Here is a 15,846-nt window from a genome sequence, read left to right as displayed (position 1 = left end):
ATACAGGGCTGGGTACATGTACAGCTCAATGGTAGACTGTCCAAGCATATACAAGGCCTTGGGTTCCATCTTAAGCAACACACACACACAACAAACCAAAACAGATTTTACCATCTTTAGCTACCTAGAGGGATACAGGCTGTTAGGTCCAAATTCCCCAAACTCCAAAAGGTAGTCTAAATATCCAGAAATGGGCTCAACCTGGACTACAGGAGGATTTCTGGCAGTTACATAAAAGGCAGCATTCCTTAGAAACTTGTGAAGCTCCTTCCCCTCTATCAAAAGGAGTCATTTCCCTTATCTCAGGCAGAAGGGACAAATGGCTACCTGTGGTGCCAATTAGCAAATAAACCAAAGCTTATATTGGCCTCTAGGCTCCCTCAGTGTCACAAGTAAGTGTTGCAGAGTTCAAAGACCATGCCAGCATCTAGACCTTCCCACCCACCCCATCCTAAACTCCCTCACAGGGAGCTCACAGGCTCCCTTCCCCAGCTATTCACCTTCTAACCCTGCTTCTTTCTCTCTTTTTGCCTTCCTCCTTCCCTCCCTACCTCCTTCCCTCCCTCCCTTCCCTCCCTCTGCTCTGCCCCTGCTTCTTTCATGATATTTTCTCTATTCCCTGCTGTCCTTCCCTCCTCTCTCACTGATAGCCCTGGCCATGTCCAGTCTGCTGGCCAAGTTCAGTCTACTTTTTTCTCTCTCCATTCTGGAATACTCCAGATGCCTCTGGGTACTCTCTCTCATATCTACAATAAAAACCTTCCCCTTAACCACACCATGGAACAGTCATGTCATCGGTTTATACACAGAGGCCAGCCTGGGCTACAAAAGAACCTATCTCAAACTAACAAACAAAACACAAAAAAGCACTAATAATCTACAAGCTCAAAGGGAAGACTGATTCTAGCTGAATGACATGGGTGTTTTCTGTAGTGATTTCACTTCTGGTTCATCAGTAGTTAAGGGAAAATGTCCATGAATATAAGTTGACTCATACATGAGAAACTATAAGGAAAATATTTTGTAGGTCAGAATCTATACATATGCTAATCTCTGTTGACTACTGAGAGTCATAAAACAGAGTTCCAATTGAAAACTGTAGCAAAGAAAAAGTAAGGTTTGACAAAGTGTTGCTCAATCCTAAATGGAATACCTATGCCAACACCCCCTGTCTCCCACACCAAAGGCTTTGGAAACAATTCCAAACAAGAGACAGAGAGAGCCAGAGGATGGGGAGGAGTGCTGTGAAATGCTGTCTTTTGGATATGACATGACTATGGCACTCATGACCTCACTGTAGCTATGTTTCCCACTGGGTTACTTGTGGGGAGGGCACTCACTTGATGGGGGGAGTGTTGGGAATGCAAGAGGAATGCCCATGATCAAGATACACTGTCTACATGTATGAAACTGTCAAAGAACAAAGAAAAGACATTCTATTTAAAATTTAGGAGCTAAGATATTATAGCATCTTGGGTGAGGAAAAACCATTGATCCACTACAAAGCCGCAGCTCCAAAGAGATGGTCAGGAGGCTCACTGAAATGATAAATCCACTGGAGACGGCCTGGCCCTCAGTGTAGTGCTAAGCTCCTACCCCACTCTCCATCTTTACCAAGGTAAGACAAAGAAGCCTCAGGCAACTAACCCAAGATCAAAACCCAGAATTCAGTGTCTCCGCTGTCAGAAAGTTGTGGATATAACTAAAGGGGCCAAAGTCAGAAGCTCTGGTAGTCCCTGCCTGTCTCCATAGCCCTACTCAGGTTCAGGAAGGTACAATAAAGGCATTAAAACACCTTCAAAAGGAAACTATGCTTCTGGGCTTTGGCTCCAGCTTCTAAAGCATCAACAGGACAAAACTACCCAATACCTCATGAGTGATAAGGATCTACAGTCAGGAATTATGAGATTCACTCTCTGTGGGCCAAGGCCTGTGATACTGATGTTTACCACAAGCTCAGACCAAGTGCCCAATAATATGGCTCAACAAATACAGATAAATACCATGATCTGTCCATTAAACAAGAGGTGTCGCTGAGGGGAAGAACTGGCATAGCAGGAAACATTCCTACTCGGTACTTAGACATACTAATTAGCTCTCATTTGCTGAGTACTGACTATGTCACAGGCACAGGGCTCAGTGCTATAGTCTTTTCTTTTAATGAAAGAATACAATGCTGACTTGTTGTTGTTGTTCTTTTTATTTCAGAGCATGAAACAGAACCAAAGGATTTCATCCTCTTGCCCCAAAGCCACTATACCACCAGGGACACATGTATGTAGACCTCCATCTGAATCATTTAAACGCTATCCTCCCAATTGCTTGGCCATCAACTGTAGCATCTTTAATAGTTGCCTACTTTACCAGCCAAGAGCAATAGTTGCCCACATTGCCTGGTCCCTGAGAATAGCTTGCTACATCCTTAGGGAAATTCACAGATACCTTAGTCAAGGTTTCTATTGCTGTGATAAAAAAACAAAAAAACAAACAAACAAACAAAAAAAAACACCAAACCAAAAGCAACATGGGGAATAAAGGACTTATTTCACTTACATCCCTCAGGTCAAAATCCATAGCTGAGGGAAGTCAGGGTCCAACTCAAGGGAAGAACTGAAGCAGAGGAATGCTGCTTAGTGGCTTGTTCCCCACTGTTCACTCAGCCTGCCTTTTTTTTTTTTTTAACACAACACAGGACCCCCCTGCTCAGGGTGGTACCATGCCAAGTATGCTGGGCCCTCCCACATCAATCATCAATTAAGAAAACATCCCACAGACTTGCCTACAGGCCAGTGTGATGGAGGCATTTTCTCAATTGGGGTTGCTCTTTCCACATAAGTCCCGCTTATGTCAAGTTGACAAAAAACAACCAGGACAACAGATGAAGGACTAAGCCCAACAAGGATGAGATGACTCACCTCTGGCCTTGCAGCGTTTTGAACACTGCAAATAGAGACACAGCTACTGACCTCTCTATTCCATTACTTAACCACAGCTGTTACTGAGTGCAGCAGAAACAACGCTACTGGGAACAACAAATAGTCCACTGAAAAACTCTCTCATCTTTTCATTAAACCTTGACAGCCCTATCAAGTGTCATACACTATGAAAAAGATAGCTCAAAAGTAGTCTGAAGCAAGGAACATAATTTGTAAGCCATTCTCTAAAGTCCCAACTGGTTGAGTCAAAAGAAATTCTATGTATGTTTCTAATTCTCCCATTAGGGGTGGGGATACAAAGGAAAAAGAAAAGGAGAGAAAGGAAGCAAGTATATACATACACTGGAAAGCGTTAAGTCACCGTGCTTTGGGGGTAAGGTTAAACTGAAGACAGTAATAGTTCCAACTACCAGAGAAACTGTAAAAACAGCACATGTGGTTGTGGTAGGGAGACCTTCGATTCTCCTTAACAGGCCAGCCCTGCCATTCTTATATACTCAGATCCCACTCATCTAGCAGAATGACGTGCTGCCATCATGCTAAGGGCTTCTTCTAGAGATATCATCACAGTTCCCACAGTCAAGAACAAAGAGTTCATCCACACTCCAGGAAACGCACAAGAAATCCCACCATAGTGGACCTTTGTTTGCTTAGCATCCAATGTTTCCCCCTAAGAACCTTCTTGATACCTGTCTACTATATCCCTGTGTCATCCCCTAGCTCAGGGACAGCCCCATAACAAAGTGAGGACTGTGGAATGTGGGCTGTCTCTGGAGCTCCAGAGCACTGACTTCAGCGCTCTCTATTCAGGGTCCTCTCCTCTTAGGAATAGCCAGATCCACTGGAGATAATCACTGAATAGGAAAGCTACTCTACAGTGAGCACCACTACCCCAAGCTGCCCTAAAGTTAAAAGAAAACATTTCAATGACCAGTATGCTGAAAGTCTGATGATTCAACTGAATAAGCTGTTTAATGTACAAAATTGTCTAAAATATTATTAAAAATTACCTTCAGGTATAAGCTATATATGAAATGGAAGTATTTCATATGCACACTTAGATTCCACCCCTGAGACAGTACAAAATGTGTAATCAAATTTCCCAAGATCCAAATTTTAACTATTTCAAGTTCCAAGCATTTCAGTGTGTTTCTGTTTGTGTTCTGGACATTTTTTCCCTCACTGATATTGTTCAGAAGAAGGTAACTGATTGCCCTAATTGTAAGTTACCCCAAGTACAATAGAAGAAAGGGGATGTTTACCCCAAAAGACTAAGACTCAAATGACTCCACATAAGGAGAAAGCAGAATGAGAGCCAGAGGGTTGATGCTCCAGCGGAAATTTTTGGTTAAACACAGTACCTTCAGACAGACGGGTCCACAGAGCAACCTTCTCCAGGTGTTGGAGAGTTCCTGTCACCCAGGAGGATTTTAGCAAGTGGCTACAGGACCATAGCTTTCAGGATTATCATTGAGTCCTGCATGCCTGATCTCCCTAACACTGAAGGCAGGGAGGGATCATATTAGCAAGGAAGGGGGATGTCAGATCATGATGGGAAAAACCACAGAGATAGCCAACCCAAGCTAGTGGGAGCTCAAAGACTATGGATTTGCAGCTGGGGAACCTGCATAGGATCAAACTAGGCTCTCTGAATGTGGGTGACAGTTATGTGGCTTGATCTGTTGGGGGGCCAGTGGGACCTGGCAGTGGGACCAGGACTTATCCCGGGTACATGAACTAGCTTTTTGGAACCCATTCCCTGTGGTGGGATACCTTTCTCAGCCTTGATACAGGGGGAGGGGCTTGGTTCTGCCTCAACTTGGTGTGCCAGACTTTGTTGACTCCCCAAGGGAGGCCTTACCCCTCTGAGGAGTGGATGGGGGTGGAATGGAGGGGAGGGGAGGGGGTGGAAAGAGAGGAAGGAGGGGGAACTGGGGTTGGTATGTAAAATGAAAAAAGTTAATTAAAAAAAAGAAGGCAGGGAGGGCACTATTTAGTGTCCCACTCCTTGCTCGGGAAGTGGTTATATGAGCTTCTAAGAAAGTAATTTTATGATGAAGTGGAAACAAGGGTTTTATTCTGAAGATGGAAACAGATGTTGTCTTCTCAGCACTAGAATTAGCATTCATCCTTTTCACTTGAGAGTCCCACCCATAACATGTTGGAAACATAGTCAACGGTGCTAACATTGCAAGTCTATACACTAACACTGACTTCTGTGCCTCAGTAGTTCTTTTGTGCTGGATAAAAAGTTCCACCCCAGAACCACAGGGACAAATGACAACAGATACCCATGAGCACTTCCTCCAAAAGGATTTCCAGCTTCCACTAGGACAAAGTTAAAATAATTTTAATTTTTGAGATTATAATTTAATTACAACATCTCTTCCCTTTCAACCCTCCAAACCCTCCCATATATCCTTTCACACTCTGAAAATTTATTTTCTTGAAGCCAACAGTACCATCACCTGGTTTTTGCCCTAGGCACTCATTAAACATCTCTGTAGTCCATTAGCTGTTAATCAGTGAACTCTATTAACACAACCACACTTTTTCATTTTGAATTCTCACACACCAGAATATCCTCACTAAGACACATGAATAAAAGTCTTCTAGCAGGTAAAAGTTCCAAAGCAACTTCCAGTTTGTAGTACAGAACTAGGTACTCAGTGTATGCTTGATGAACGGCTATGCCTGTGGTTGGAGCCTGGATAGGCTAAGACAACATGCAGGCAGAGGAGGACTAAGAGACAGTGAGCAGCATATGGTTTTGTCCAACAAGCAGTGGTAGGAGGCCACAGAAGGGTTATTGGAAGAGAAGCAAGCAAGCATAACATTTAGGACCTACAAAGTAAAGGCAGTCTAAGCTCTACACCAATCAAGCAATAGTGAAGAAGTGTCTGGGCAGGGACAGTAAGTCAGCACAGTTACTATTCATGTTGATCTCAGACCAGCACACTGCTATGTGTCCCAATTCACTTAGTGTGCCATGTGCAGATAAGTGAGGGTTCAAAGAGGACTCCTTAGAAGCAAGCAAAGTGCAAACATTTCATGCCATGGAAGGTAGAAAGGATGGGCTTATAGTCTTCCTGACTGATTCCCTACCACCTCAAAACATGCCAGAGAAAGACAGAGACTCCCCACCTGTCCAGACCTATATAGTATGATATATGGTCAAAACCCATGATGATATAATCTCTGACTAAGCCTTGGCAGGCAAGAGAGGAAGAATGTGTGTGGGCATACCTTGTTTCCACTGGACTGTCACACGTATGGAAGCATGAGCAAGGTTTGTATTGTAAGGATGACTAAGGAGTGCGTCAACTGAAGACACGGGGATGAGAATAGCAGGCAATTGGTATTCATAAGCACAATTGTCTTCCCTTTTGCTTCCATAGGCCAACATTCCCCATTATCTCTGCTGGCAGACACATGTAACATTCCAATTAGGTAGTCAAACCATAACTTAATAATAGAAAACAATACTTTTGAAACACAGAAGTGAAAAGTGTTTCCACAATGAACACATCTAATTGCCCAACAACTTCATCAGGTGGGAGATTCTTATTTCCAACTCATACATAAAGAAGCTCGGGTGCACTCTAAGTTGAGACTCATTACACTCTTCAGGGTAGAGCTAGAAAAAAATACAAGTTATTCTGGCTATCTCAAGACTAGGACTCTTCTCCCGGGGTAGGGCAGGGGAAGGATGGCTGTCTGACCAGGCAAGACGGCACATTCCTAAAACCACAGCAAAAGCTGGAGGATTTTAGTTTAAGGCCAGCCTGGGCTACAGAATGATATTCTGTACCTTGTCTCAGAATAAACAATCAACCCTGTCTAGATACAACTATGCTCCTCTTCGAATCAGAAAGATACTACAAATCACACTATCCCATCAAGTCACTAGCTGCACATCAGCAAGGTATCTGGTAGCCATAGTGACCTAGCAGGGATAGGAAATCAGAACATTAAATAATAACTACTTTTTTTAGCTCTACATTTTTTAAAGCACTACGTACTATCACAGATAATATGGGGCCCAGATGAAAGCAAAAGAGAAAGACAAATAAAATACAAATAATTGTTTGAAATGTGCATATTTTATGTGGTTAAAATATTATCACACAAATTGCCACATTTTGGATTGCCTGTGCCAGTGCTCTGAAAGCACCTACAGAGGACTGACAGATGGACAGACACACACAAACAAGCAAACTAAACTCATCCTCACGGCACATGGCCAAATAACCTTATTTTCTTTCGGGTCTTTGTGTACAAAGCATGCCAGGCTGTTTCTACAACCTGCTTTGTCATAAATGGCAGCCCAATAAAATAAAAACTAATGATTAACTTTTGCTCTCTAGAAGCCACTGAATAAGAAAAAGACATTGAGTAAGCTGTGCATAGAGGGAGCTGAATTTTCCCAAGCTCTCTGAAGCAGGTTTAAGACTATTTGCTATAGGCTAGTCTTGGAGCTAGCACAAGCACAAGGTACTAAAGTGGTGAGATTCTAGGTTGAAATGTTTCCTTAGGGTCTTAGGGTTAAAACTCTCCATGAAGACGTGTATTTCTAACATTGCTTCTGACACACCTGGAGTCTGGACAGAGACTAAAGTCTTCCAGGTTTATGTATCTGAAACTAGCTTTTCTATGGGATTAATGGTTATCAGATCTTTGCCAAACACTAAAGATATACAAGCCATTAGGGAAGAAAGGCAAACAAACTAGAACCTCATAGAGAAATAGAAATTGATTAAACCAAGCAAGAGCCTCTACAGCTGCAAGAATTGCAGAGCACAAATGCCAGGAAGGGAGTTCACCAGAGACTTGTCAATTCAAATGGCAACCCACTCACAGGATAAGGAAACAAAACTCTGGAGTTCATGGCCCTTGGAGGAGTCTCCATGGAAAATCCTGTCGCTCAGTTGGTACCTTGAGAAACCAAGGTGAACTGGCAATAGGCTTGAGAGGGAGCAAAGCTTAGCTTCAGACACTTCAGTTCCTAACTGCATTAAGCTAATAAGACACAGAATAAAAGTAAAGACTCTCTAAAGAAAAACTGCACCGTGTAGACCTCAAAAGCTTGCCATAGTTTTCCACACACAGTGTCTGGTACTCAACCAAAAATAACAATATACATGTGAAAGCAAGATGTCAATAAAAACCAAGGACAAAAGAAGTGCATAAACATGATAGCCAAATGTTTTTTAACTGGTGTGCTCATTGCAAAATGATGACTGTGGGGGGTAGAGAGACAGCTCATCAATTAAGAGCACTGCCTGTCCTCTTCCAGGACCCAGGTTCAAGTCCCACCACCCACATGGCAACTTTTAACAGTCTCTAACTCCAGTTCCAGGGACTCTGATGCCTTCTTCTGACCTCCATGTGCATGATACATACATACTTGGTCCACACACATCCACCAGGCAAAGTACATGTACATATAAAATTGAAAAAAAAATTAAAGAAATGTTTTAAATGACTGAAAAACAGCAAAAACAGCACTAAACATGAACCAGGGCAGCTGAAATCTAAAATACTGACAACACCGAGTTCTGATAAGAACATTTGTCCTTTAATCCTTTCTCTGGTTTAAAGGAGAGAAAGGCAGCTATATAGGTCTCTGTTATGCTGCAGGCTATACTCCTCTGTAGTGTTTCATAGTTAAGAGTTTTAAAAAGAACTAACGGTTGAGTCTGAAGAACAGAGCACCAAAAGCTATATCATTTTTTGGCTTTCAGAGCCATAGTCAAAAGTCACCCTTTCTTTATTCTGCAGACAGTAAGAAGCCATTAAAAACCAGGTACACTGGTATAAAAGCTTAAACTCCAGCAGCACACTACACACAAAGGCCAAAAGGATTCAAGAACAGCCTGGACTATGTAGTGAGCTCTAAGCCAGCCTGGGCTAAGCAACAAGACTACAACTCAAGAAAAATTTTAAAAAGAAAAGAAAAGAAGGAAAGAAAAGCAGGAGAGACAGACAGACGGACGGATGGACCCATGTACAAATTTCAATGGAACAGTGGCAGTATTAGATTATTTCTGCACCAAGACCATTCTAGATGCAAGAGATGAAGTAACTGATGAAAGACAATGATGACAGCTCATCTATGGAATAAAGAAAGCTGTAAAGATCTCAATGATGGCATCAATGATTTGGGTTTTAGTTCTCAAAAATGATGAAATGCAACCCATCAAATCAGAAAGCAATTGAGGCCACTGTGACAAGGATGAATCTAAATGGGACAATTTCATTGGAATAAGAGTGACATCCAGGAAACAGCCTGCAACTGGTGAAAGGGAAATGTGAATTTTCCTACAAATCCTTAGAAGAAAGTCAAGACTATAAAAGAGAAAGCTAATGAGCGCTCAGCTCAACACCAGATGGCCAGATAGATACATTCACAGTGTGCCAAAATTCTGGAGCCTTGCACAGCCCCTTCCAAGCATGCAGATGCTTTAATCTGACAGGGAAAAATCTATTTCTGCCTCTGACAGCAAATGCCAAGTCACGTCTTGCCAGGGGAGAGTGGCTGCTCCCAACCATAGACTCCCCAAGTATGCCCAATCTTCTTTCTACTTAGAGACATGGATGGAATGACCACCACTTCCACAAGACCTGCCACAAAGGAAAAAGGGGTAGAGTTTCTAAAGATCTCAGCTTTTTCATCTGCACTCCCAAGAAGTAATAGATATCTCTAGATTTTCATGAATAGTCCATGTTCATCTGTGAAAAAAAAATAAGCATATCAAACAAGCCTATCTGCACATTCTGAAAATAGCCGGAGGCATGGAGTTCAACAGGTTTTTCAACAACTTCCAATGAGAAGCAACTAAAAAATTAATGTTCTTTATCTTTGTCTTCTGTGCATTGCAAAGGGTAAACATAGAGCATGACCAGTGGGGCTGGTTTTAATACTGTTCTTTGGTCAGATTGATGAATTACTGTTTGCTTGAGATTGAATTATTACGTATTCCACCCCCAATGTGTTCAAAGACAAGATGTATCCAAAGATGTTCTTTGTAAAGGAGGCACTGCCCAAACACATGCTCATTTCAAATCTCCATTTTTATGTATGGTACTGGAGAGCTTGATTTTAGAGGGAGGGAACTTGCATTCAACACTCTTTACAAATCAGAGGAAGTAAAACTCAGAGGGACAGGATGGTCTTCTATTCCTGAGGAATATGGTGCATTTGCCTGTCATACAAACATGTCCATGAAACAACCACTAAGGGACTCAAGTTCCTGACTCAATAGCTACCCACTCTCATGTTCTCCAAATAATGCTCCTGAATCAAAACTTGAGCCCAGCAAACCCCAGGCAAGGAGTCTCATGAAAAATACCATCTACCAGAACTTAGCAGTTAATATTAAAACACAAAAGACTTTTACAGTATTTTATATATCACATATTGCTCAAGTTTATGAAATGGAGCATAGGTAAATGCCCTCAAATAGTTAACACTGTCACAAGCCAGTGGCACATAAAACAAGACATTTTTATACAACAGTCTACAGCTGAAATAAGATGCATGTGTGTGGTAGTCGTTAGAGAAAAGTGAGGATAATGTCACGACAAACACATGAAATCCTTGCTGTTGTCTGCTTAGAGGACAAGTGTCCCCCTATCAAGGTACAAGTCTACTCCACAAGATACTCACTGGGTTGAGTGTTTCCTCAACAGAATGGTGAACAGTCCACCAGTCCGAGGTCCACTCCCACGCATTACCCACTATGTTGTACAAGCCATAGCCATTGGGAGGAAAGGCATCAACCTAAAAATAAAGAAGGAACAACATTGACCAATTACTCAGCTTGCTTTAAAAATCTCTTTGGCACATGAATGTACCAGGACCTATTTATTTCAGAATATGAATATTGCTTTTCATCCCCACCTGTCAAAAACCAATCTGATCAACAAAAACAAAAAGCCCATTCAACCTCTGTTTTTGTTTTTTTGTTGTTGTTGTTTTTTACTTTAACTACTCAGAAGGAATTTAGAAACCTAAGAGGAGCTTTATTGAATGACCCAGAACTGGTGAAGTTATTTTTAATAGTGACTATCACTAAGTATCAAGACTTTACTAGTATGGGAGAGAGGGTGAGTATGGAGGGGGGGGGAGAATAGACAAACAGTCAAACAGTATTTAGGCCTTCAAAGTCATTAACAGGAATATCCTACTATATAAGTATCAATGTAAGTCTTGTCACTAAAAATCAGCTTTTTGTGCCACACAATGTCTTTTAACACTATAGATGCCAGGTCAACTCTGCCCTTTCCACAAGCTCCCTCCAGTTGACTACCTTATCTTTGAGCCTTGGTCACTGTCATTAAATAAGGAAAACATTAGCTCACTATCCCATGTGTTTCTGACAGCAAATCTCTGGGATGCAGCAGTCTGCAACAAATTACATATTCACCAAGAGATCATAGTATGAATCAAAGGTAGGTCAGACAGTACTGGATACCACCTATAAACATGGAAGCAAAGTGCAGTTTATGAAAGACAGGGCACAAGATGGAAAACATGGACCGAACAATAGTAAATTCAGGTCACTGGATAGTTGATGACGTAAAAATTCTCCCAGCCAGGATTGAGGGGCTTAGCTCAGTGGTTGAGTGCTTGCTTGTGAGGCCCTCACAATAGGCAGGGAGGAGGGGAATGTCACAAAAGGGCAAAGGCATAAATTTAAAAAACCACCTTGGGGGGAAATTTTCCACCTTTTTTTCAGTAGACATTTTTTAAAAATCTGTGATGGAAAAAAAAAAGTGGCTATCTTTGGGGATTTCTTTCCCCACTTTTCATAATTCATGCTTTTTCCATACTAACAAAGTAAGAACTGTAAGAATGAATAAACTAACATTCATTTCTATGTGGCTTCAGATGGTTTTACATCTACACATGAATACGGAAGCATCTGCTGCTTGGGCAATTCAGATCATTTCAATCAAAGTTATAAAGCCACACTGAAAAGTTCCTCGAGAAGAGCTGCAAAGTCCAAAAACCCCACCATGCTGCTTCCAGAATCAGCATTCACTACGGAAACAGCCGGCTTGTGCCTTGGCTCATTAAGAAATGCCATGTGCGGTAAGTATGGGCAGGGAGGAGCTCGGTGGCAAAGGAGATCTTAAAAGAGTTTAATGAGGGAAGGAGAAAAGAGAAGGCCTCAAACTAAAAAAATTCAGCTCTAAAGAGCTGGGCATGGCAAGCATGAAGACAATCCTACCACTTGTGAGGTGGAAACAGGAGGGTCAAGGCCATCCTGGACTACACAATGAGTTTGAGGCCAACCTGGGCCACATTAGACTCTCTCTCTCTCTCTCTCTCTCTCTCTCTCTCTCTCTCTCTCTCTCTCTCTCTCTGTTCTTTTTTTAAAAAATACAGTTCTACAAAGCAGACTGGGACAAAGAAAGGAAGATGATAGGAACTGACACAGAAATTGCAAGGGGCCAAACTCTGGTGGGTGATGTGAGCATACCCTGTAATAGAGCTCTGTGATCCAAATGTAAGAGACAAGAGGGAGGGAGGAGCAGCCTCAGCACAAGCTATTCAAGAACATGGAGGTGACCATAAAGGGTCCCCTAAACTAAAATGGAAGGAAGAAGAAAGAGAAGAGATGAGCTGGCTGTGGGGAGAAAGTGGAAGATGCCATGGGGCAAAGGGAATAAGAAAGAGAAACACATTCTGGAGGAAGGAATCCATCTTTAGGCTTGTAGAAGGTACAGACAGATGTGCCGTCAAGAATCTGTCCCAACCATCTTGAGTGCTGTTGATCCTCAATAGGAAAGTAACAGTGTCCAATCAAAGGTTTGCCCCCCCCTTAAATAATAGGACACTTGAGGTCAAATCTGGAGGTTACCACTCTCTTAATTACTAAGTTATTATATGTGAGTATGTCAGTATGAAAAAATGAAATGTTCACAGCTCATCATTATATGAATTATACTAACCAAAGCTTCCTTCCAGGAAATTCACATGAAAACAAATGGAAAAGTTAAATCCTGCTTGAAATGCTCATTTTCAGGCACATAAGTCCAAAAGCATTAAAACACAGATAAATTGATGAAGTAGACTGGCAGAGGGTACATCTGGCTCCTTAGGTTCACAGGCTGAACATGCTGAGCGGGGGCAGGAGGACTATGAGTTTTATGCTAGCCTGACACTGTCCTAAAAATGCAAACAAACAAAACAGTTAAATACTGTCCTCGACTCCCCAGAGCATGCTGACAGTCCAGGTCAATTGATGATCACTTCTTTATGTGTGGACTCAACTTAAAGACAGAGGCTTGCTTCATTCTTGACCAAGTCTTGTTTCTAGAATGGGTTCCTTCAGAGCTCCTGGTACCTGGAACAATTTCAACTTGACAACTCTGGGGACAATGTCTTCAGGGAAGTTATGCAGACACCTGCTGTCCTCTCTTGTCAAACACTCTAGTGCTGAACAAGGAAAAGCAAAGCAGGAGTTTGTGTAGCTTACTGCTGGAATGGTCCTAGGCTCAATCCACAGTACTAAAATAAAGGTAAAATAAACGTGGGGGGGGCACTCTGAGCTTTGTGTTGTGTATGAAGGGACCAGCTCCCCATTTTGGCAGTCATAACAGCCGAACATGTGCTTGTCTGACCTGGTCTTGGTCACTAGGAGGTCAGATGCCTGCCCATTTCGGCAGCCATGGCAGTAACATGTGCTTTCCTGAACTTGCCTTGGTCACTAGGAGGTCAGATGCCTGCCTCGTGGCAAGGAACCAATCAGAAGTTAGCTGGTGGTGCTATGCTTTATGGCTCTGGGTGTGCTTTATGGACAAGCGCAACCACCCTGGGAGGGCCTATGGGTCATAACAACCAGTTAACCAATCAACACAGGGCAAACCCTCCAAGCCTGGAGGCACACCAATCCTGAGACTATGTGTACCCCTAGACACTCCCCTTACGCTGCCCTATAAGATCTCTATGCCGTGGCTTCGCCATGTCTTTTCCTAGCCATCCGCCATGGTGGATGGATGAAAGGCCCGAGCTAACATGGGGTTAGCTCGTCAAACAACTGCAATAAAGCCTCTTGCGTGTTGCATCAACTGGACTAGATACTGAGTTCTTGGGAGACTGTCCAGGTTGGAGATTCCTCAATCTGAGGGTCTTTCAGTGTACAAAGGGGTGTGTGTGTGTGTGTGTGTGTGTGTGTGTGTGTGTGTGTGTGTGTGTGTGTGTGTGTGACTCTGAGCTTTGTGTGATTTACAAAGGTACCCAGAAATGGCTCAATTCTTCTTTTTTTCAGCTCACCTAATTAAATGCATATAGAGTACTGAGGTGGTAAATCCAGGCAATACCCATAACTGGTCTTTTACTAAAAATGACTGGTGCTTACATTATTGATCTGGTTCATTAGAGTTACCATAGACTTCTTCGAACAACAAGGACAATGCTGGCTGTTTCCTGAGCCTCTGGGATGGAACATGTTCCTCTCTTAGGACAAAATGATCCTGCTCCACAGCTGAGCACGTGGACACTTCTGTACTTTGGCCTTCATAAGCTCATTCAAATGCTGTTACTATAACAACTGAGGTCTGTCTGCAGCTCCATCTGAGCCATGCCCTGGGTTCAGGGTTTATTGCAGCTGCTGTAGGTGGCACCACACACTTTGAGAGAAACCCCTCCTGCCAAGGTCTTCCTTCCTGCCAGGCTCTTGCATGTGTTCACATCCAAAAACGGTTGAAAATGAGTTTTGAGACAGTTTTCAGTGCTACCTGCACCTACAGGTGAAGCTACTCCCCTGTTCTTGCTAACAGCCAACATTTCTGTGTGTGTGTGTGTGTGTGTGTGTGTGTGTGTGTGTGTGTGTGTGTGTCTGTCTCCCTCCCTCCTTCCCTCCCCCCCTCTCTCTCGTGTGTGTGTGTGTGTGTGTTGTGTGTGTGTGTGTGTGTGTATGTGTGTGTGTGTGTGTGTGTGTGTACACACCCATGTACCATAGCGTGCATGTGGAAGTCGGGAGACAGCCAATGGAAGCCTTCCTCCTTCCAACATACGTGTCCCAGGGACCAAACTCAGATCGTCAAGCTAGATGGCAAGTATCTTTACCTGCTGAGCCATCTCATTGGCCCAGACAACCAACACCTTCTTGGCTAGAAGAAGTGGTGCAGGAACTAAATGTCTGTGGAAGTGCCTACAGTGAGTGTGCAACACACTCCAGGAAAGGTGTCTTCATTCTCTATCCTGCTCTATACCAAAAGTTTTGACTAAGCCTGAAGAAAGGTAGACATCATTGCCTCCCTAAGACCTCCAAATAAAATTCTGAGTCTGGGAGAGAAACAGCTATCCTGAAGAAAGTTGAAGAGGAACCAGCTACCAGATGGCTTGATTTGCCTTTTCTGCCTCTATTGAATAATGCATCATCTCCCATCAGTTTGAGTTGGCTTAACATATATGTAACTCACATACATGGAATTGGATACAAGCACAATGCATCATGCGTTTGTATGGTGCATGTCCTCAAGCAACCTGTTTTTTAACTTAATTCTGCTCCAAACACTGTGGTGCCTAACAATAGCTCAAAGTGATTTTCAGTTTCTCTTACATCAGGTGCCTCTTTACTCTTCCTTCTCCAAGAATTTTTTAGTCTTTTACTCTCATTTAGTTTTCAAGCTGTAATTTTCTAACCATTTGGTCATGTTCCAAATAACATATCTGTGTCAAACATATAAATAGATTTTGCAGGAAGATTTTCTTGAGGGGAAAAATGCAAATAAAAAAAAAGAAAAAGAAAAAGAAAGAAACTGTTTGAAAGACTCCTGGAAGAAAATGATCATTTTCTTTCTAATGAACCCTTTTAGGGGCTATTTCTTCATCACAAAACTTCTTTGTTCATTATGTTAAGAGAAAGTAGAAATGTTTTTGTCTCTTCTGAAGAAT

At 42.5% G+C, this 15,846-nt stretch overlaps 1 protein-coding gene across 3 annotated transcripts in view; it reads right to left on the bottom strand.

Annotated features, from left to right (window-relative positions):
* Sumf1 (sulfatase modifying factor 1) overlaps positions 1-15,846 on the bottom strand; it is a 78,199-nt gene that overhangs the window by 25,533 nt on the left and 36,820 nt on the right. Inside the window, exons 7-8 of one of the 3 annotated variants that reach the window (XR_003487604.2) lie at positions 10,606-10,719; positions 6,183-6,357 (exon numbers count right to left, since the gene is read on the bottom strand). Coding sequence is in view for 1 of the 3 variants with exons in the window: in XM_027429011.2 (XP_027284812.1) it covers positions 10,606-10,719 (114 nt within the window). In the remaining 2 variants the exon portion in view is untranslated. The remainder of the gene's footprint in view (positions 1-6,182; positions 6,358-10,605; positions 10,720-15,846) is intronic. The other 2 variants (XR_004771041.1, XM_027429011.2) reach the window with 2 other exon arrangements.

This window comes from Cricetulus griseus, chromosome 8 (genome assembly GCF_003668045.3).
Source record: "Cricetulus griseus strain 17A/GY chromosome 8, alternate assembly CriGri-PICRH-1.0, whole genome shotgun sequence".
In the NCBI taxonomy this organism is placed as follows: Eukaryota; Metazoa; Chordata; class Mammalia; order Rodentia; family Cricetidae; genus Cricetulus; species Cricetulus griseus.
This window is presented reverse-complemented; position numbering and strand designations above follow the sequence as displayed.